General features: G+C 46.4%; 1 protein-coding gene across 7 annotated transcripts in view; it reads right to left on the bottom strand.

The window, feature by feature from the left end:
- Nucleotides 1–22,543, bottom strand: part of SLC39A8 (solute carrier family 39 member 8) — a 64,055-nt gene extending 41,512 nt beyond the window's left edge. The window contains exons 1-3 of one of the 7 annotated variants that reach the window (XR_009757987.1): nt 22,389–22,543; nt 15,770–16,615; nt 1,136–1,295 (exon numbers count right to left, since the gene is read on the bottom strand). Coding sequence is in view for 6 of the 7 variants with exons in the window: in XM_061585549.1 (XP_061441533.1) it covers nt 1,136–1,295; nt 15,770–16,036 (427 nt within the window). In the remaining variant the exon portion in view is untranslated. Of the gene's footprint in view, nt 1–1,135; nt 1,296–1,863; nt 1,983–2,028; nt 2,130–2,620; nt 2,763–7,702; nt 8,680–15,769; nt 16,616–22,388 lie in introns of those variants that run through there. The other 6 variants (XM_061585549.1, XM_061585551.1, XM_061585552.1 and 3 more) reach the window with 6 other exon arrangements.
- Between the last annotated feature and the right edge of the window lie 210 nt (nt 22,544–22,753).

Here is a 22,753-nt window from a genome sequence, read left to right as displayed (position 1 = left end):
CATAGCTAGTAGCCTTTGATAATCTTATCCTCTATGAATTTGTCTAATCCTCTTTTAAAGCCCTCCAGTTGGGGGCCTTCGCTGCCTCCTCTGGGAACAAATTCCATAGTTTAACTGTGCACTGCATGAAGAAGTGCTTTCTTTTATCTGTCCAAGGAATGCAGCCCTTGGGCTAAAACAAGGTTCCCTGTCCCAGAGTTACAGGAAGGTGTCACAAGGTGATGTGTAAATGTGGAAGCTTCACAACGCTGCAAAGTGGGAACAGGGCCATGTGCGTACAGACCATAATGGCAACCGTCCAGGCTGGGCCCTGCTACCCTTTCAGCAGCCAGATGCTGAAGAAGCAGCTCAGCCATTTCTGCTACCACTTAAAGGCCTCCTGAAAAGGCAAGAGGTCCCCCCCTCATCCATGTAGCAGCACTCTGCAGTCACATGCCTGCACGTTGCTGAATTAGCAGCCACTGTGCCTGTTCCACTGCCTTACTTATCCTCACGGCAGATAAGGCTATCAATGACCACTAGCCTTTGATGTGTTCTAACCCCAGTGTCAGCAGCAGTATGTCTCTGAATATCAGTAGCTGAGTATATCAAACAGGGCTATTGCACTCTGGTCCTGCTTGTGGGCATCCCATAGGCATCTGGTTGGCCACCGTGAAATTAGGATGCTGGATTATACAGGCCTTTGGCCTGATCCAGTAGGGCACTTCTTAGATTCTTCTGTTCTTATGGCACTCTCCTGTAATGTCACTGAGTCTCCTTTCCATTTGAGGAAGCAGAGCACAAATTTTGCATTCAGAATGTTCCAGGTTCGGTCCCTGGCTTCTCCTGTGAAAAAAAACAGGTTATGGGTGATGTAAAAGATGAGGAGGTGCCGGTGCCTCTGCCTGAGATGCTGGAGAGTTGCTGCCCATCAGTGCAGACAATACTAAGCTACCTGGACAAATAGTCTGAACTGGAATAAGACAGCTTCTATCCATCCAACAGCAGTCAGTGATAAAAGCTGGTAGCCCACCAGCAGACTACTGTACAAGGGACCCATTACCTGTAGCAATGCTGCTACATAAATTTGTGGAAAATAGATCAATAAGAGGACAAAAATAATCTCATTGCTGTACCAGTAATCAGAGATAGCTACCTTCTGTGGGTGACGGCTTGGAACTGCCTTTGGATTTTTCACAAGGGTGAAAAATCAGCTGTTGTAAAACAACAGGGCATATTGTGGAGAAGCTGGACTCGGTGATCTTGCTGCTGTTTGACATTCCATGCAGGGAAAAGATGTCTTCAGCAGACATGCACTGAAATAGAATGAGAAACTCATGTTATCTAGAGAAAGGAAATGAAAATGCTGGGAAAGGAGAGAGAGCTGGCTGTTATGCTTCACATTTCAAAGCAAAACTACAGCATCATCAGTGGGATAAAGTAAGATGATCTTTGGGAAGACATCTGGGGCTGAGATTATCTGTGTGTATCCTCCTTTGTCTTCACTTAGGAAAAAGGTCATGGGGGAATTAAACTAGTTTGCATAGACACCACCTTAAACTCATCTTAGCTCTTAAAGTGAACCTTAAAGACAACCTGAGAATTGTTTTGGTCATCATTTTGGGTTCAGTGCATCTCATGCTTGTAAGGCACACTTCATGTGACCTCAGTCCACACTGTCTTCTTTTTCCTGTACACTGCAGATGTGGAGAATCAGGGTACCACTATGCAAAGGATGAGCACAATCTGTAGGAGCATTTTTCATGCAGCTTCTCCTGTCCTGTCACATTTTTTTCCTGCTTTTACCAGACCATTGCCTGTGAAAGCACACTGTCCTAGTCCAGAGACTGTGGAAATATCAAACAGTTGCATGAACATCATTACCATTTCAGGATCCCTATCAAGTAAGGCAGGCAATTACATATGCATTATTTCATTGTTAGATTGGTCTCATTTTCCCCCTCCCTGGCTGCACAGCTATCTTTTTGCGCAACTGGCCCAGAAAATCCACACCTGAATTTTTACTTTTATACAATTTCAAGTGTTTACCAGAATGGAGGGCAAATAGCTGTGGTTGGAATCCTGAGCCCATTATGTCAATAGGCTCTTTGTGACTCCAAGAAAAGAAATGCTCAGTTTCATGAAACTCTGATGAAGAAATACATCACTGCTATTTATAGGAAGTAAATGCTATTTATTCTGAAGTTTTCTATCAACAAACTAAGCCTCTCCCGGCAAAACTTGAATCTCAACAAATTAATTATTATGAAATCCCTAAGTACTTTCAAAGCTTTCAAGCAGTAATTATTTAATCTTCAAAACAGGTTTATGTAGCTTAGATAAATCTGGGGTGTTAATTTAAGTCCTCTAGTTTCTCTTGTTCTAAAGTTAAAGGTAACATTAAATTGCAACCTAAAGGGCTATTATTTTTTAAATCCTAGCTGTGCAATCCTGTATATGCCTACTCTGTTAGTAAGTCCCACTGAGTTCAGTGGGGCTTACTCTCAGATAAGCTTGCTAAGATTGCAGTCTAATGGAGGACAGTCCTATCAGCAACTTTTAGGAATGCTAGCTAAGGGGGATCTCCATGTTCAAAAGAATACAGTCCTTCTATTTCCGATTCAATTCTTCCTGTGCTCACGGAGGGGTAGCCAAAAACAGCACCATCCATGCAAAAGAAGGAGGTATCCGCAGTCTCAGGGTAACTCCAAGGTTTGCAGATTCTCAAAAACTCTTTAGAGAAAAAAACTCTAAAGGGGTGCTGCAAACATAACCCCATAAGAGCCCAATGCCACAGAATGTTGATAACTGACAACCACTGGAAGGGAGAATGGAATGTAGTGGAACAGACTGAAAGCAGGAAGGAGGAAACCAAATGCTTTTGTTAAATACAAAACAGTCTGCCTTGCCTCTTGCATCAGAACTAGGGTTGCCAGGTTCAGGGCCTGAGACTGATCCTGTATCTTTAGGAGAAGAGAAAGTCAGCCAAGGGCAGTTTTTCTTGCAACACTGTACTGGGAAAAACCACAAGGTGGAATTCTCCCTTCCCCCTGCACAAGTTTTAAAGATACAGACCTTTTGGAGGCTGGCAACCAAGAGGTCTTCTGTATCTTTAAAAATTGTGCAGGTGGAAGGGAGAATTCCACCTTGCGGTTTTTCTCATTACAGGGTTGCAAGAACACCTGCACTTGGCTGACTTTCTCTTTTCCTAAAGATACAGGTTGAGTCTCAGGCCCTGAGCCTGGCAACTCTAATCAGAACTCCTCCCTTCTATTTTCTTTCTTTCTCTCCCTATTCATTCTCATTTTCTTTCTTTTTCCCTGTTCTCTGTCATATTCCCTTCCTTTTTAATTTGTATTGGAAAATGATCCAGGGTAGTGGTGTTTATGGATTGCAGCTTTTGTAGTGATGGGGGGGATGGGGATGAGGAGATTAGAATATTGGCGGATGTTTGCACCAAAGCTCTGGAATGGCTTGCATCTGGCTTCCTCTGTTCTGTTTGGAAGATGTTTTTATTTCAGAAAGCATTTAACATTTAACAGTCTGCTGCTTTAAGACAATAAGGTGTTTTCAATGCTGATATTTAACTGTCCCTTTCCATTTCCCCCCATTCTGTTATACTGTATTTGAACAATATTGATTATCTGATTTTAAATTATTGATTATATGGCTTTGAATGCTGTCATCATAAGCTGCCCTAAGCATTTTGCAAAAAGGTGGGATATAAATATCTTAATGAATAAAATAAAAATAAACAAATTGATTGTGTTGATATATGATTTTTACTCTACTAACCACACTGGGTGTATTTATGCAGAAAAGTGTATTTATGCAGACATAGATAAATAGCAATAACAACCTTAAGCTGCTCTGAGAAAGGGTGAGATACAAATAAGTCATTTTTATCAATCTTGAGACTTGCAAAACAACTCTAATGATATCAGTTGAAGTGTCCCTTTGGTCAACATAATTGGGGTATTTATATACTCAAACAAATGTGTTTGTCGTTGACATGGAAGTCTCACAATTTTTTAAAAACTGTATCAACAAAGCTATTGTTCAGTGCTTCAGCCCTATTCCACATAAGGACAGATGACCTAATATCTGATCTATCACTAAGGCTTTTATGGCATGCTTAAATGTATTATCTGCTTACTTTTAACAATATCGGTGATAAACTTGAGGTTTCCACATGTTCTATTGCCAGTTTTATCTCCTGTTTCAATCTTTTAATATGTATTATTTTTATGGGGTTTATTTTGTTTTTATTGAGGTGAGCTACGCTGATGATGTTTCTGTTGAAGGGCGGCAACGTAGACAATAGAAATGTTCATCATAACTAAGCTGCTAACAAATATCACAAAAATTTAGGGACTTTCCCACCAGGAATTAGGGTGGTCACTGGCCCAGCACCAGCAGGTGGCCAGGTTGAGCCCTGGCTGAGGGCCCTTGCAGTCCAGAGGGACCCCTCCTTAGGGTGGGAGGATGGAGCTCCTGCCGCAGAACACAGTGGAAGCTCCTAGGCACCCCTCAATAGAAGCTACCTGTCACATGAGTGTGTCAGTGCGCATACCGCATGCACATGCCTGCCATCACCCAAGATGGCAGCAGGGGCATCCCTAAGGGGTTGACTGGGAAGGGGTGTTGTGGCAGATGGTGCTGTGGGCCCGGGGCAGGCTGGTACACAAAGGCCCAAACACACCAGATGCCGGCACTGGGAAGCCATGTGTGCTACTTTACAGAGGACAGTCCTCTGTTTGAACAGCTGTCAGAGCACAGCCCTCTATTTACTTGAAAGAGTCCTCTGTTTGAAGAGCTGTCTGGTCCAAGTCTGGCTTAAAGATAAAGAATCACAAGAAGGGAAAGCAGGAGGGGCCTTGAAGTTGCCCATCAACTGTTAGCACCTGGACAACAGACTAAGTATGCACACCTGGTCACAGTCTTCCCCACTATGGTGAGATATACTTTATAACTATAACTTCTAAATTTGCATCTATACATGTAAATGTGCATATGCAATTTTAATGCAAATCCATGCTCACTTTTGTCCTCTTTTCTGGTGTCATGCAATTGGTCACCCTGGTGCACCTGCATAAGGCTGTGTGAGCCAACCCTGGCCTTCATCAGGTGACCACTGGAAAGGGTTGCTGCTTACTGGCAGGCCCACCTGTGCCAACGCCTGCCCTTCCCCAGACACACATGATCTGGGAGCCAGCTATTTTAATTTCTCACTATGTCCTAGAGAAATGTTCTGTTAAGAAATTTAAATGGCAGGTTCCTCTCCTGGTATTGATTGGAGCCAGGGCCAGTCCTACTATTAGGCAGAGTGAGGCAACTGCCTCAGGCAACAGATGCTAGGTTAGGGGCACCAGCAGTGAGGAGTTCCTGCCCTGCAGACCCCAAGCAGGCCTACTGCCTTCTGGAGTGGCAGAGGATGCTGTCTTGTCACCAGAGCTAAGGTAAGATCCAGTTACCAGACCCGTTGGCTTCTGTACATGGAATAAGGGAAAAGCTATATTGTATACTTCAGGTAGCAAGGCACCTTAAGCCAGCTCTGATTGGACCACTGCTGCCACCATGAAACAAGCCCATGGGAGCCCACTGACACAGTAGGTGCTTATAAGAGGGTGCTTTACATGGATCCAGCCTGGCTCACTAGCAGCCATATCCTGTCCGCTTCCAAGCCCAATTCAAAGTGCTGGTTTTGACCTCTATGTCTCAGGTCCCCAAAATCTTCTGGAACACCTCTCCCAATATTAACCTACCTGGACTCTTGGATCTTTTTCTGAGGTCCTTCACCAAGTCCCTCCTGTAAGGGAGGGTCAGAGGGTGGTTACAAGAGAGAGGGCATTTTTGGTTGCAGCTTTCCATCTGTGGAATATGCACCCCAGTGAGGTCCACCTGGCGCCTTCATTGACATCTTTTTGGTGCCAGCTAAAGACTTATCTTTTTCCCCAGGCATTTGATAGTACATTTGATAATACAATACTGTTGTATTAGTGCACTGCAAAAGCTTTCTGTGGCTGTTGGGAAATAGTGGTGGTTTTGCTTGATTTTGTGCTTGTTTTGTTTTATGTATATTGTTTCCGCTTTAAATTATGTTGTAAGTCACTTGGAGACCTTTGGGTAGCAAGTGACTAATCAATCAAACCTTATTATTGTTGTTGTTATTATTGCCTGTCCTTCACCAGTAGGTCTCAGGACAGGCAACAGAAATTTAAAATGCAGTATTAAAAACAGTTGAAACACATTACATTTACAAGAACACATACATCTCAAGTGATGAAGGCCAGGGTAAAGGGGTGCATATTTAGCATTCACCAAAAATTATACAGCAAAGGTGCCAGGCGCACTTCTGTAGAGAGGGAATTCCACAACCTAGGGGCTGTCACAGAGAAAGACCTCTTCCGGGCCACCACCAGCTCAACTTCTGAGGGTGGCAGAACTACCGAGAAGGCCCCCTGTGCTGCTCTTAACACCATCATCTTAATGTGATAGCTTTGTCTTTTAAATATGGTATGGCAAGTACCTAGTACATACATTTTAAAAGATTGTGGGTCTCAGAAAACAGGTTTGATCAACACATGGAAAAGAACTAAGTGGGAGAGGTCTGAGGTGGTAAAAAGGACTACCATTTTAGGCCACAACTGGCAGAACATAATTTTGAAAGGTTCTCTACATTGAAAAAAAACACCCCTACAAATATGAAACCAGCACAATAAGGAAACAACCAGTCCACAGCCTCCCTCTCTCTCTGGCTGTTTTACTTTCAAGGAATTTGCTGTGTGGGCAAGCACATGAAAAATGGCAACTCCCCACCTGCAATCCTGAACTGTAACCTACATTTTGACAAGTCCACATTCTACCACCAAGCTTGTGAAAGTTAGTAGTCCACAAAAAGCTTGAGTATCCTGCCTGCCCCCACACCTATGATAGTAGTCATTTGTGACCTAAAGAGCTAATTTTTCACCTTCTTTTTTTTTAACCTGATGGCAATTCCTGCTCAACCGGTGACCAGATGGGTGGGTGTTTATAGGACTGAAGTGGTGACTAATTCCCAAAGGAGTTTTTGCTTAAGTATTGCAACACAGCGGCATTTCCTAATATGTCTCCTCTGACGTCCTCCACCCTTGCTACCTTCTGTTCTTTGCTGTGCCTTCGTGTGTGTGTGGAATATATCTTGTATTTGAAGTGCTATAGTGAGTCAGTACCATCTTTTACCACATCACTATACTTTACATGTCCTGTACAGGAGTCCCAAGGGCAAGGGCACTACCCCCCTTCTATTACCTTCCTTTTTGTTTGTTTTAATTTTCTGTTAAACCAATCTAGAGGAGATTGGTGGTGGGGAGGGCGTGTGGTGCATGTGTAGTTCCTGCACAGGGAGAGAGCCTATGCAGTGAACTGAATGGTAGGAGAAAGTTGCCAGATGCCTTCAGAGTGAGAGTCTGTAACTGGCAGAAGGCTGGCCCTCCCTGGGTGTGAGACAGGAGGGGGAGTAGATGGGCCCTGTGTGAGTAAGTTTGAATGTGCGTGACTGTTCCCAATCCTCGCAGAGGCCTACTGGGATAATTCGCTCCAGCAGGCTTTGTTGGTGGTCTCATGTTGAGCCCATATCAGGTATTCAGGAGGAATCTTAGCACGGAGGAACATGGGTGATGCCACCCCAATTTCAGTGATTACGGGGAGAGGGAAATATAGTCATGGGGAGGTGGTGAATTACCATAGAAGGCGAAGGCAAGGCTACCTGTACCTTGTTCCTTGCTGCCACTCCTCTCATGGATTGGTTCCTTGTTGCTCATCTGCTGTGCCCACTGGCCTGTGTGTGTTGTTGTTTAATGCCAGATCGGTACATAATAAGACCACTCTCATCCATGACTTGATTGTGGATGAAGGTGCCGATTTGGTGTGCATTACTGAGACCTGAGTGGGTGAGCTGGGAGGAGTTGATCTGACGCAGCTTTGCCCACCTGAATACTCAGTGCTACACCAGCACAGGCTACAGGGATGGGAGGGGAAGAGTTACTGTGGTCTATAGAACTTCCATCTTTGTCACCAGGAAACCACTCTGTCTTGGAGCTGGCTGTGAGGGTCTGCACCTGGTGTTGGGCCAAGGAGACAGTAAACTAGGGTTGCTGCTGGCGTACCGTCCGCCCTGCTGCCCAGCAGCTTCTCTGACTGAGCTGGCGGAGGCCGTCTTGGCTGTGGTGTTGGAGGAGCCCAGAATGATAGTGCTCAGTGTCTTCAGTGTCCATGCTGAGGCTGCCTCTAGTGTTCCAGCTCGGGACGCCATGCCCTCCATGAAGACCATGGGGTTGTCTCAAGTTGTCACTGGCCTGACGCATAGGGCAGGACACACCCTTGACTTGGTTTTTGCTCCAGATGGAGGAAGGGGTGGTCTGGAGATAGCGGGGCTGATGTCACCCCATTGTCATGGTCAGATCACTTCCTGGTGAAGTTCAGACTTATGGCTCCGATCCTTCCCTGCAGGGGTGGTGGACAGATTAAGATGGTCCACCCCTGGAGCCTGATGGAATCCACTAGATTCCTGATTGCCCTGGAGGAGTTCCCAGTAGATAGAGCAGGTGACCCTGTTGAAGCTCTTGTCACACTGTGGAACAGTGAGGCACATCGGGCTCTTGACACGGTTGCCCCCGAGCGCCCTCTCCAGCATTGTGGAGCCCAGCTTGCACCTTGGTACACCAGTGAGCTAAGGGCAATGAAACAGGCTGGATGATGGCTAGAGCACAAGTGGCAAAAGACGTGCTGTGAGGCTGATCGGGCATGAGTAAAACATCATAACTGCCTACTGTGTGGCGGTGACAGCGGCGAAGAAGGCCCACTTCTCTGCCTCCATCGCATCCTCAAGTAGCCATCCGGTGGAGCTTTTCCGTATTGTCAGGAGTCTGTTGACATCAACTCCAGGAAATGGAGTTTTAGACCCTTCGGAGGCCCACTGTGAATTGTTTGCAAGGCACTTTGAGGGTAAAGTTGCTCGCCTCCGTAGCAGTCTTGATGCCCCCCTCCACATCTACTGTAGTCCCCAATGAGGTGTCCAGTCAAAGTCTGCTGCAACTTCTTGGGAACGGTTTCAGTTGATGTGGCCTGATGACGTGGACAAGGTGCTTGCAATGATGCAGCCAGCAACGTGTCTTCTTCTATTATTATTGTTGTTGTTGTTGTTGTTGTTGTTATTATCTTTATTTATACCCCGCCATTTTTCCAAAACTGGAACTCATGGCGGCTTCCAGATAAAAAATACAAATAATTAAAAACATACAAAGTCCACATTAAAATAAGATTAAACTATTTCCAATATTAAAACCATACACACATATAGCTAAAAAAGATTCAAACTAGTTTAAAAATGATATAATAGACATTAGCAATGCAGCACCCTTCACGCCCTATCCTTAGCCTTCAATTCCAAAGGCTTGTTGGAATAGGAAAGTCTTTGCTTGTCAACGGAAGGACTGCAAAGGGGGGGTCATTCTTACCTCCCTAGGAAGGGAATTCCAAAGCCTAGGGGCAGCCGCCGAGAAGGCCCTCTCACGTGTCCCCACTAGTCGTACTTGAGAAGATGTGGGTATTGAGAGAAGGGCCTCTCCTGAGGATCTCAGGGCCCGGGCAGGCTCATACAGGGAGATACGGTCTGATAAATAGCCTGGACCTAAGCCATATAGGGCTTTATAGGTCAACACCAGCACTTTGAATTGTGTCCGGAAACAGACTGGCAACCAGTGGAGCTTTTTTAACAGGGGGGTAGTACGGTCCCTGTAACCAGCCCCAGTTAGCATTCTGGCTGCAGCACGTTGTACCAACTGAAGTTTCCGAACAGTCTTCAGAGGCAGCCCCACGTAGAGCGCGTTACAGTAATCTAAACGGGATGTAACTAAGATGTGTGTCACCGTGGCCAGATCAGACAGCTCAAGGAACGGGCGCAGTTGGCGCACTAATCTTAATTGTGCAAAAGCACTCCTGGCCACCGCAGAAACCTGGGACTCCAAATTTAACACTGAGTCCAGGAGCATACCCAAACTGCGAACCTGTGTCTTCAGGGGGAGTGTAACCCCATCCAGCACAGGCTGTATCCCTATTCCCTAATTCGCCTTACGACTGACCAGGAGCACCTCTGTCTTGTCTGGATTAAGCTTCAATTTGTTCACCCTCATCCAGTCCACCACTGACGCCAGACACTGGTTTAAAACCGAGACAGCTTCCTTGGAATTAGGTGGAAAGGAGACATAGAGTTGGGTGTCATCAGCATACTGATGGCACCGAACCCCAAACCCCCGGACAACCTCTCCCAGCGGTTTCATGTAGATGTTAAATAGCATAGGGGATAAAACTGAGCCCTGAGGGACCCCACAGGTCAATGGCCAAGGGGTCGAACAGAAATCCCCCAGCACCACTTTCTGGGTTCGTCCCTCCAGGAAGGAATGCAGCCACTGCAAAACAGTGCCCCTAAGTCCCATCCCAGCAAGGCGGCCCAGAAGAATACCATGGTCGATGGTATCAAAAGCCGCTGAGAGGTCCAGCAGAACCAACAGGGATACACTCCCCCTGTCCAGTTCTCTGCGTAGGTCGTCCACCAAGGCGACCAAAGCCGTCTCCGTCCCATAACCAGGCCTGAAACCAGATTGAAATGGATCCAGATAATCTGTTTGATCCAAGGATCCCTGGAGCTGGGAGGCCACCACAAGCTCTATTACCTTACCCAAAAATGGAATATTGGACACTGGCCGGTAATTATCCATTATGGAGGGGTCCAGGGAGGGCTTTTTTAACAAAGGCCTTACAACTGCCTCCTTTAGGCAACCTGGAACTCTGCCTTGGTGTAAGGAGGCATTAACCACTCCCCTCACCCACTCAGCCAGTCCCTCTCTGGCACTTTTTATAAGCCAGGAAGGGCAAGGGTCTAGCAGACATGTGGTGGCTCTCACCTCTCCAAGGATCTTGTCCGCATCCTTGGGCTGTACAAATTGAAAAGAATCCATCATTATTGGACAGACAGGAGCCAAAGTTACATCACCTGAGACTGTATCAATTATAGCGTCTAAGTCGGAACGAATCTGAGCGACTTGATCTGCAAAGTGCTGTGCAAACTCTTGACAGCGGGCTGTTGAGTGATCTATATTACCCTCTCGGGGGCCAGAATGTAAAAGACCCCTGACCACTCGAAACAGCTCCACTGGACGGCTCGCTGCAGATGCAATGGTGGCAGAAAAGAATGATTTCTTTGCTGCCCGCACTGCCACGGAGTAGGCCTTCAAGGAGGCTCTAGTCCATGTTCGGTCAGACTCGCTCCGAGTCTTCCACCAACGTCGTTCTAGTCTCCGTCTCATTCGTTTCATCACTGCCAGCTCCTTGGTAAACCAAGCGGCTGGTTTGGCTCCACTTCGTGAGAGGGGACGCTCAGGAGCGATCATGTCCACCGCCCTGGCCATTTCCCCATTCCAGAGGTCAACCAGAGCTTCGACAGAATCGCCTGCCGAGGTGGCACGAAAATCCCCAAGAGCTATCAGGAAACCATCCGGATCCATCAGCCTCCTGGGGCGGACCATCCTAATCGGTCCCCCACCCCTGCAGAGGTTCCGAGTCCCAGTGAGTCTAAACCCCACCATTCCGGTCCGATGGGATCGATTTCAGCCTCTCCTCGCTGAGGAAGTGGACAAGGTGCTCTCTACTGTAAAGCCAACCACTTGTCTGCTTGATCCTTGCCCTTCGCAGCTAATTATGAGCTGCAAAGAGAAACTGGGTGAAGGGATCAAGGCGGTGGTGAATGCATCCTTGAAAGAGGGTGCAATGCCATTAGCCCTCAAGGAGGCAGTGATAAAGCCCATCTTAAAAAAGCCCTCCTTGGATCCCCAAGAGTTGAACAACTTTCGTCCAGTTTCGAATCTACCATTCTTGGGCAAGGTGATAGAGCGAGTGGTGGCCAAACAGTTACAGACATGCTTGGAAGAAGCGGATTATTTGGATCCATTCCAATCGGGCTTCAGGACTGGTCATGGTACTGAAACAGCCTTGGTCGCTCTGGTGGATGATATGAGGAGGGCGTTGGATAGGGGAGAATATACCTTCCTCGTCTTCCTAGATCTCTCAGCGGCTTTTGATACCGTTGACCACGGTATCCTGTTAAATCGCCTAGAGGGATTGGGAATGGGGGGCACTGTTTTACAGTGGTTCCGTTCCTATCTCTCAGGTAGACACCAGCGTGTGGCATTGGGGGATGAGGTTTCAGACCCTTGGCCTCTTAATTGTGGAGTGCCACAGGGTTCTATCCTCTCCCCCATGCTATTTAACATCTATGTGAAGCCGCTGGGAGCGATCATCAGGAGTTTTGGGCTGCAGTGTCATCAATATGCCGATGACACTCAGCTCTACCTCTCCTTTAAGTCCTCGCCAGAATTGGCTGTGGAGACCATGTCCAAGTGCCTGGAGTCCGTAAGTGGATGGATGGGCGAGAACAGGCTGAGGCTGAATCCCGATAAGACTGAGGTGCTACTTGTGGGAGACAGGAGAAGGTTGGGAAATATCGACTTGGTCGTGAATGGGGTAAGATTGCCCCTGAAGGACCAGGTCCGTAGCCTAGGAGTCATTCTTGACTCCCAACTGTCCATGGAGGCGCAGGTTTCAGCAGTGAGCCGGGCAGCTTGGTATCAATTACATCTGATACAGAGGCTACGACCCTACCTTCCTGTACATCTACTCCCAAAGGTGGTACATGCTCTGGTCTCCTCTCGCTTGGATTACTGTAATGCACTCTACGTGGGGTTACCCTTGAAAACAGTCCAGAAACTGCAGCTGGTACAAAACGCGGCAGCACGCTTAATTAAGCATACCCGTCGCCGGGATCATATCACCCCAGTGTTAGTAGACCTACACTGGTTACCAGTGGTTTACCGGGCTCAATTCAAGGTGTTGGTGTTGACCTTTAAAACCCTAAACGGTTTCGGCCCAGTTTATCTGAAGGACCGCCTCCAGTATCATCAATCAGGCCGCCTCACAAGATCAGCCTCACAGGACCTTCTCTCGGTCCCTCCAGCCAAAACAGCTAGGCTGGTGCGGACCAGGGAGAGGGCGTTCTCGGTGGTGGCCCCCACCCTCTGGAATTCTCTCCCGTATGAACTCCGACATGCTTCCACTCTGACAGGTTTCTGGAGAGCTGGCTCTTCGGGCAGGCCTATAATCTTGGGGTAGATTAGCTTTCAGTTGTATATATGAAATGTGGTGTTATCAGAGATGTTATATATTGTATATTGTTTGCAGTATTTTAATTGTGTTGTAAGTCACCTAGAGTGTCTGTATAGTCAGACAGATAGGCGTCTAACAAATAAAATTATTATTATTATTATTATTTTACAAAAATGCAGTTGTGGACAGTTGTGCCAAATTTTTTGGGAGCAGCAGTAAAGGGTTTTTTAACTTGTTCCTTGATTAACCTCTCCCCCAAAACACCCCTGTTGTTTACTCTGGGGGAGGGGCAGAATAGGTACCTACACCTTTCCTCCCAAGAGGCAAACAGCAGCATGATTTTGACTGCAAAAATGGTGCCTAGGAATATGGTGCTCCTCCTGCCATTACGGCTCCCCAAAAATTGTCAGGCTAGGCTCCCCAGTGGTGCATGGATCACCAATCTCCGACATAATGTGTAGTCTGGCACTGAAGCTGTATAGAATCATCTAGACCAAGCACCACACCCAAAGCTTCATCTAGCCAGGTTTCTGAAATGCACAGAAACTGGCAGCCTTATTTATCCATATCACATCATTATTACTCAATCTCAACTTGCAAAGCTGTGCCTTCGCTATTTACTTGACATTTCTGAGAATGGCTCTGAAAGTTCATCCCATCAGAAATTTGTTTGTCTGGACTTTTTTATGGTTTTCATGTCCACTCTACATACTAAATCCAGTTGTCACTGAGCCTCAGCATGACAGCGTGCTTCAGACTCCCATGCCCTTCTCCGCTATACAGAGAACTTCTGGAACACAGATGGGGAGTCTGTGACCCTCCAGCTCCCATCAGCCTCAGCCAGCATGGCCAATGGTCAAGGATCATGGGAACTGACATCTTAAAACATCTGGAGGGCCACAGGTTTCCCACTCCTGATATAAAAGCAAAGTATGCTTCAGAAATATTGTTTCCAGAAAGGTAACCATGTTAGTCTGTTGCAGTAATAAACAACAACAAACTTGTCTGAAGAGAAAAAAAAAATCCTCCTGGATCAGGCCAAAAGCCTACCTACTACAGCGGTGCTTCCCAATCCTTTTTTCCCTATGGACCACTTGAAAATTGTCAAGGGTCTTAACAGACCACTTCATGAGTTATCTGTCTGTTCTAGTAAATGCAATGGCTGTACTAGGGGCTATATGTATTTTTTGTTGCTTCTTTTACTTCATATATTGCATTGCAATCCACATTCCACAGAACTGAAAGTGTAATATAATAAAATACAACATAAGAAACAAAAGCAGCAACAAAAATATAATTAAATATTAATGTGAATATTTAATGCGGACACACCATGGACCACTTGAATGAAGCCCGCAGACTGCTGGCGGTCCACAGATCACAGTTTGGGATTACCAGGTTATGAGGGCAAGAGCACTCTCCCACTGCTGTTCCACAGCAACTGGTACACCAGCGGACCTTTAGCATCGTGGCACCTACCCTTTGGAATTCCCTCCCCTTAAATATTAGGCAGGCAGCATCTCTTTTATTTTTTTGGTACCTAGTAAAGACCTTCCTCTTTCAACAAGCCTTTTAAGTAGAGACCTTATCCCAGTCTGCACCTGTGTTGGAACTGCTTTTTAAGATGTTTTTAAACCTTTTTTTAAAAAAGATGGTTTAAATTGTTTTGCTTTGATATGTTTTTGCAGATGTTTTGTTTTTAAGATGTTTTAGAGTGCTTTTAGTATTTTTGTTTGCCTCCTTGGGCTCCTTCTTATTATTTTAATAATAAAAAGTTTATTATTATTATTATTATTATTATTATTATTGATCAGCCTTATCCTCCATAAATATGACTACTTTCTTTGAAAGCTGTCCAAGTTATTAAGCCACCACATCTTATTTATTTATTTATTTATTACACTACATTTTGTAGCAGTGAACTCAATGGCATAACTACGGCACCTTGTGATAGTCAAAACTAAAGACTAACAAATGAGGAGCATGTATGTGTTAGAATTTGACAGGTAATACACATGGTCTGTGTATATGTTTGTAAGCAGTGAGGTCAGAGGGGAATGAAATGTAAACATTCTGATGCAGACAATTAGGTTAAACCAAGTCCTTATAGGGACTAGACAGCTCATTGTGCATCTAACTCAGTACTGTCGACACTGACTGGCAGCGGCTTTCCAGCGTTCAGAGGCGACCACCTGGAGATGCCGGGGAATAAACTTGAGAACTTTTGCATAGGAAGCCCACGCTCTACCACTGACCTACAGCCCTTTCCCAAGAGCTCAAAGATTGTTATTACCAATATGAAAATGAAATCGATAGATGACCTTACTAAAACTCACACAATTAATTCAATTAATGATCTCATGGGGAAATGATCGAAAACTGCAGCCCTGATGAAAATGCCTGTTCTGAATCTGGGGGAGGTGGCTGCAAATCCCTGCCCAAACCCTTGATCCAGTCCGTCTCTCAGCCTCAGTTTCCCCCCCCTGTAAAAAAAAACTTGGGAAGAGACTCCAGAAGACGGGGGCGGCGAAATGCTTTGCGTCTTTCAAGCGCTCGTTGCTGAGGCAGGGGAGCAGAACAAGGGCGGCTGTACCTGGTTGTAGCGCAGGACCTGCAGCTCCGGCCATCCTGGCAGCGATTCCTCCAGCCGGTGCGCGGCTCCCAACTTCTGCAGCATTTGGCTGAGCTGCTCCGTCGAGAGGCTCCCGTTCCCTCCGAAGACGGACAAGACATCCCGCGCGAAACGCGGGCTCGCCGGCGAGGCTGCGGGAGTCTCTCCTTCTGCGCTGATCGGGGCGAGGGCAGCCAGTCCCAGAGCCAACGCAGCGGCCAGGAACGTCCGAGCCACGAGGGGAGACATCGTCGACGACGCAGCGGCTCTTTGCTGACCCGCCCGCCCCTCAGGCAACCTCGGCGATCGATGGAAGCGCAGAGAGGAGCGGTCGGAGGGATTGCCAAGGGTTGACGATTAGCCGACGGCGCGCACGCGCCTTGCCCTCCTGGCAGACAGCAGGCGGGAACGGACGAGGCGCTCCGGTCCGCTGCCTCAGCCTTTCTCGGGCTCTCGGCCTCCTGCGCTCCAGCTTGCTGCTCTCGCCCGTCCTTCCCGGGCAGGGCAGGGGCGCTTCCTAGGGCCTTTCTTAATCCTGGAGGCCCCCTGGAGGTGGGGTGCGAAGCCGAGAGAGAGAGAGAAGTTTCTTCCGCAGAGGAAAAGGGGGTGGCAGAGATGCACGCAGCTCCTCCTGTGTGATGACAGAGGAAAGGGCAACCGGACAGATAAGAGCGGGCGGGACCAGCTGCAGAGGCGGGGAAGGTCGAGAGGGCAGCTGCTTCCTTCAGGGATGGGGTTTCCCTGCTTTTCCTAGGACGGGGGATTCCAAGCTGTGGCTCTTGTGGCACTAGTGGTCCGCTAGATGCATTCAGGTGATCTGTGGCATGTCTGTAAAAATACAATTAAAAATCAAACAGCGCAGAGCACAATGCATTGCCATTGCTACAGCCGACAGAAAAATCATTTAAGTGGTCCAAGAGCCTCTGCAATTTTCAAGTGGTCCATCAGGAAAAAGGTTTGGGATGAATCGGGTGAAGTCATCGGGGTTGCAGGGAGTCGTAGACTGTTACTTTTTTGGGAGCAGGGTCCCAGCCAGGTCCCTATATATGAGCCAATCAGCATGACAAGAGAGCATGTTGGCTACTGAGAAGAATCCTTGTCCTTCTGCGCTGATCGGAACCAATCAGGGCGAAAGGAGGTGAGTCGGTCTCTGAGAAGACTCTTCTCAGTAGCTAACACACAGCCTCCCCTTCCATGTTCATTGGCTCCTGGATCCATTCTGGGGAGGTCTGTTTTAGTGGAGTGTGGACTCGCAAGATGACAGGGAGATGAGGGAAAGTAGAAAAGGGTGTGAGGGGGTGTGGCGTGACTGTTTTGAAGGGACCCTGCACTTCTGAGTTTGCCACTATACTATTGTGTGTGTGTGTGTGTGTGTGTGTGTGTTGACCCATTAGGAAATAAGTAACAGTGGAACATTTATACTGAGTCAGACCATCAGTCCATCTAGACCAGGACTGTCTACGCTGACCGGCAGCAATTCTCCAGGGTTTCAGGCAGGGAATCTTTCCTGCCCTAGCTGGAGATGCTGGGGACCGGGGACTGAATACGAGATCTTCTGCATAGCAAGCAGAATGCTCTACCAGTGAGCGATGACCCTTCCCCTAACTGTATCTACTCAGAAGTAAGTCCTATTGAATTCAAGGAGGCTTGCTCCCAGGAAAGGGGACAAGGTAGGATTGCAGCCAATAGCAATGGTAGGGTGACACCACTGAAGCTTGACAAAGCAGTAGGCGAGCTTCAAACTTCACCAAAATTCTCCAGGCTGAGTGTGGAGCAAAAAGAGGGGGGGGGGAGAGATGGGAAGAGAGAAACGATAGCTTGCCATCAGGTCCACCAACATCCTTTCTCCCTCCCCCCTTTTTTTTCTTTTTTCTTTTCTTGCTTAACATCCAGCCTGAAGAAGAATTCTGGTGGGTTTGAAAGCTTGGTCACAGCTTTGTGGTGCTTCAGTTGATTCTAATAAAGGTACTGTGCTGCTGTTGCATGAAGACTGATTGTTACTGTTATCAAATGGTTTGTTTCTATGGGCAAGTAAGAAGATTCATCGTGCAATCCTATAGAGATCTATTCAAAAGTAAGTCCAAATGAGGACAATGGGAATGTTCCTCCAAGGCAAGTGTATAGAGGGGACTGCTGGCTAATGGTGGATTGTCCTGTAAACAGCCTTACGAAAGCTAGCTAAGTTGGATATCCATGTTCAAATAATGTTCAAGTACTATTTTTGAACACCAGGTGCTGAGAGCCAACAGCAGGGGAAGGCTGTGGCCTTTATATCCTGCTTTCAGGTTTCCTGCAAGCTTCTGTTAGGCTACTGCAGGAGGGAAAGGCTGCTTGTCTGATCCAGCAAAACTCTTGTTCTGTTCTTTTGTGGATGCATAGTAATGTGACTCTTTCCAGCAACCTGAAACTTAGATGTCCTGGATCTATAAACAAGAGTGAAACAGATGCATCATCATTGTCATCATCATCACATTTATATGCCACCTTTCCTCCAAGGAGCTCAAGGTGGTACCCAAACATGGTTCTCCCCCTCCCAATTTTACCCTCACAACAACCTTATGAGATAAGTTAGGCTGAGAGGCAGTGACTGGCCCAAGGTCACCCAGGGAGCTTCATGGCCAAGTGGGGATTTGAACCCTAGTCTCCCAGGTCCCAGTCCAACACTGTAACCACTACACCACGGTGGCTGTACCTCATCTTGATTGAGTCCTTGGCAAACCTTTGCATGCACAAATCACAGTTTACTGATCTCTGGTCCATTTCTGAACTGCTCAGCAGCCACATTTGAGTTGCTTAGAGCTTCATGTACCCCTTAATGTAGTTGGGTCACCTCTGATTTATAGATCAACAACATCCAAGCTTCAGTTTGCTGGAGAAGAGTTACACAGTTGCATCTAATCTAGCATCCCATTTCCAGGAGCAGTCTATCAGATGCTTCCTGGAAGCCACTGGGAAGCCTTCCTCTGTAGTTGGTCCCAGCATCTGGTATGGAGAGATACACTGTCTCTGAACACAGAGGCCTCACTTATCTATCTTGCCTAAAGTTGCTGATTGAATTATCTGCCATTCATTTGTCTAATCATTTTTTAAAGTCATCGAAGCTAGTAGCAATCCCTATATTTTCTTAAACCTTTTTTTAAGCGTTCAAAAGCTGTGGGCAATGTGCACATAGGGTGTTCACCCTTAACCTATGTTCATTTTAGAATGTCTGTTCTAATTAACACATGTAGGTCAGAGTGGAACCTCTTCCCACACGCATACACCTCCACATGCGTGTTCATTACCCACAGATTTTGAATGCAAATTCCATAAGTTAACAGTGCAATACAAACCCAAGATCTGCTGGGATGAGAGAATTTGGTGGATCTTGGGCTTTCATCCGCAGCAACACCAGTGTAAGTCCCCCACTCCAGATGAACTGAGGTTCTTCCAGCTCTGCCAGTGGAACTTAAGCCATCACAATGTATGCCACTGTAAGTCCCAAGTAAGTGGCATTCCAGGGGAGGGGGGGACAAAGTGAGACTTACACTAGTTCTAAACCCTGTTCAGGTCAATCATGTGACCTAGGGCAGAATCCTCGAAACTTAGTCTTAAACTCACCTGCTAGTGCAGCCAAAAGTAGCCCCTCCAGAGACTCCTGAACAGAATTTGCGATGGGGTAATGCTGGTCTAAATTATGCCAGCTTCCTATAGTTCAGAGTGCTCTGTAAGTGTATGAATCATAGAAGGGATCTTGGAGGTGATCTAGCTCAGTGCTGCAGGATCTTGTTGCCCTGGGCTCTTTCTTAGGAGGAAAGGCAGAATATAAATTGAATAAATAAAATAAAGGCAAATGCAGTCTAAAGCATCTTTGACAGATGGCTGTCCAGAGACTCTGCTTAAATATTTCCAGTGAAGGAGAGCCCATTACCTCCATAGGCAGTCTGTTCCACTGTTGAACAGCTCTTACTATTAACAAAGTTTCTCCTAATGCTGAAGTTCGCTTCCCTGCAATTCCCATCCATTGATTCCACCCCCCTGGAGCAAATGAGATCTTCTACAAGACAGCGCTTCATACAGTTGCAGTGCATTATTTCCCCCAAAGAATCCTGGAAACTGTAGGTTACTCCTCACAGAGCTACAATTCCCAGCACTCTTTACAGTTCCCAGGATTCTTTGGGGGAAGCCATGTGCTTTAAAGGTATGGCTTGTACGCAGGCCAAAGACTGCTATAATTTCTACCTTTTCCCTCTCTCCAGGCTACCCAAACCCAGCTCTTTAAATTCTTCCTCATAGGACTTGGCTTCCAGACCCTTCACCATCCTGATCCCTCACCTCTGAACATACTCCAGTTTGTTAATGTTGGTCTTAAAATGTGATGCCCTGTACTGGACACAGTACCCCAGAAGTGCCCTGCTCCACACAGAAAAAAAACAGTACTAATATTTCCTGTAAACGAAGAATTGCTTTCTTTTGCCTGTCAGGAATATACTGCCAATCAATTTCATTGGGTGATCCCAAGTTGTAGAATTTGGAGAAGATGGAAGGGAAGAATCTATGTTGTTTAAACTATGCATAATTTTATAAGCCTCTATCATGTTCCTCCCTTAGTCATATTTTCCTAAACTGAAAATACCCCAAGCACTCTTCCCTTTGCTCATAGAGGGGTGCTCCAGTTCCAGTTTGGCTGCCCTTTTCTGCACCTTTCCCCACTGTTGGATGTCTTTTATGATATGAGATTACCAGAAGTTTATTCAAATATTACTGCCTCCTCCAGCGATTCATATGAAAGTATATATGGCGCAGCCACTTAATACTGAATTAATTTTGAATTCCCTTTTCTAATAATCCCTAGCGTGAAACATATGCATACTCCCCTTGCTCTCCCACCATCAAGTTCTTTTTCATTCCACTGTCTCAAAAGACAAACAGGGCAAGAACAGGTATCCCAGCCTGGGAATCCCTTTAGACCAGGGTGGGGAACCTTTTTCAACCTGAGCGCCATATTCACTTGTAGGTAACTTTCCAGGGGTGCACACCAGTGGTTGGCAAAGCCAGACATAAAAGGGATGTGGCCAGAGACAAAAGTGGGCTGAACAAGGATGTGACTCTTGTACAGTAGGCTATATTCCATCTACACAAAAGCCAGAGGCTGCTACTCTCTCTCTCCAAGCAAAATGAATTATTATCACAGTTCATCCAAAGATGCATTCCAGCCTCTAACTCAGGACATGGAGCAGGACCTGTGAGGGATGTGGCTAGGGACAATGCAGTGTGGCCTAGCGAGAGTCTGAAGGGCCAGATGATCCAGAGGGCCATATTTGGCACACAGGTCTTCGTTTCCCCACCCTTGCTTTAGACCAGCCTTTCCCAACTAGTGGGCCACCAGGTGTTGTTGGACCACAATTCCCATCTTTCCTGACCATTGGCAATGCTGGCTGAGGTTGATGGGAGTTGTGGTCCAACAACATCCGGTGGCCCACTAGTTGGGAAAGGCTGGTTTAGACCATCCTTCTTTCTCTCTCTCTCTCTCTCACACACACACAGACACACAAACGTGTGTGTTTTGATTTTGAGGGAAAGGAACCACTACTATCATTGCTTGCTAAAGCACTAACTGAATGCATGAAAGCTTTCTTTTTAAAACAAGCAAAATGCATAAAAGAGTTAATAAGGGAGAGGGGCACAGCATGTGCTTTGCAATTTCAGATGGTAAACAATAGTTTGTTGGGGTTTGGCTCTTGTTCAGAAATGTCAACATCTGAGCATGCAAATATGAGAGATTCTGCCAGGAAACCAGCAGGATCATTGCGATCTTGGTGGAGCTGGGTTTATCAACTTTCTCTCTAAATAATGTCATTATAGCATGGATGCACAGATGTTTTCTTTTTTATTCTAGGTGTGCTGCTGATTCCTACAAATTGCATAGCAGTCATACACAGCCCACACCCATATCCCGCTTGTCAACACAAGAGACACCTGAAATTCAGTGTCACTGCACTCACAGCACCATCTTGGATGAGCAGGCAATGTCAGCATGCAGAAACTCCCTCATGTCATTTTGTGCTAACTTCTACAAGTATTGTTCTCTGTAATTCTCTTTTAGCACTAAAGCACCAGAATAAGGTTGCAAACCTATGCACCTTTAAGCCCCGCTGGACACACTGAGACTTAACTGAATAAACACACATAGGATCCCACTTTTACGTGTTCTGAGAACTCCCATGCAACCATATATTCTCAAGATCCTCATATCTCACTTGGATTGCTCCCTTTTCCTTGGTATGTTTTCTGACTACCTTTTTAACAGCTGCACAACAGGCAGGCACAGGAGCATTGCCAGGAAAAATGATGGTGCAGCATCTAACATTTATTTTTTATTATCAAGCTGCTCCTCCTATCCTCAATCATTTGGGGGAATCCTGCATGCACCTATATCTCAACCGTTACACACCTGCAAAGATCCAACAGGAGCTTGCCACACACGTTCACTTCATTCTGTCAGCTATGGCTCATTCACAGTGGTTAAGTCTTTTTTGACATCAGCTTTCGCAACACATTCTCCCACTATCTTGCTTCATAAGTTGGGGGCAGGGGAAGCACACCCTGCTGCTCTACTCACCTCTTGCTGTCACTGATTATTTCTGTGGTCCTTCAGAGTAACCAATGCTTCTTTCATAGATAATGTCTTGCAGAGGGACACAGGTTGCCGTTCAGTCACTGTGCACTGCCAGATAGCCTGAGCCACGTGCAATGTCTAGGGTTAAAGATCGACAACAATTGGCAGTGGTTTTAGCTTTTTTTTTTCCTCCAAAAGACAGAATGGGCAGGGAAATAAATTCCTGCTGCTAACTCAGCTGCCCCAGTTCCTCATACTGCACAGTAAGCAGTATATGTGGATAAATCTGTATTGGGAAATAGCTAATATCCCTTCGGTCTAACCAGCGATGCCAAAGCATTTCAATATAACACCCAATACATATTTGT

The sequence above is a fragment of the Rhineura floridana genome, chromosome 9, assembly GCF_030035675.1.
Source record: "Rhineura floridana isolate rRhiFlo1 chromosome 9, rRhiFlo1.hap2, whole genome shotgun sequence".
NCBI classification, from domain to species: Eukaryota; Metazoa; Chordata; class Lepidosauria; order Squamata; family Rhineuridae; genus Rhineura; species Rhineura floridana.
This window is presented reverse-complemented; position numbering and strand designations above follow the sequence as displayed.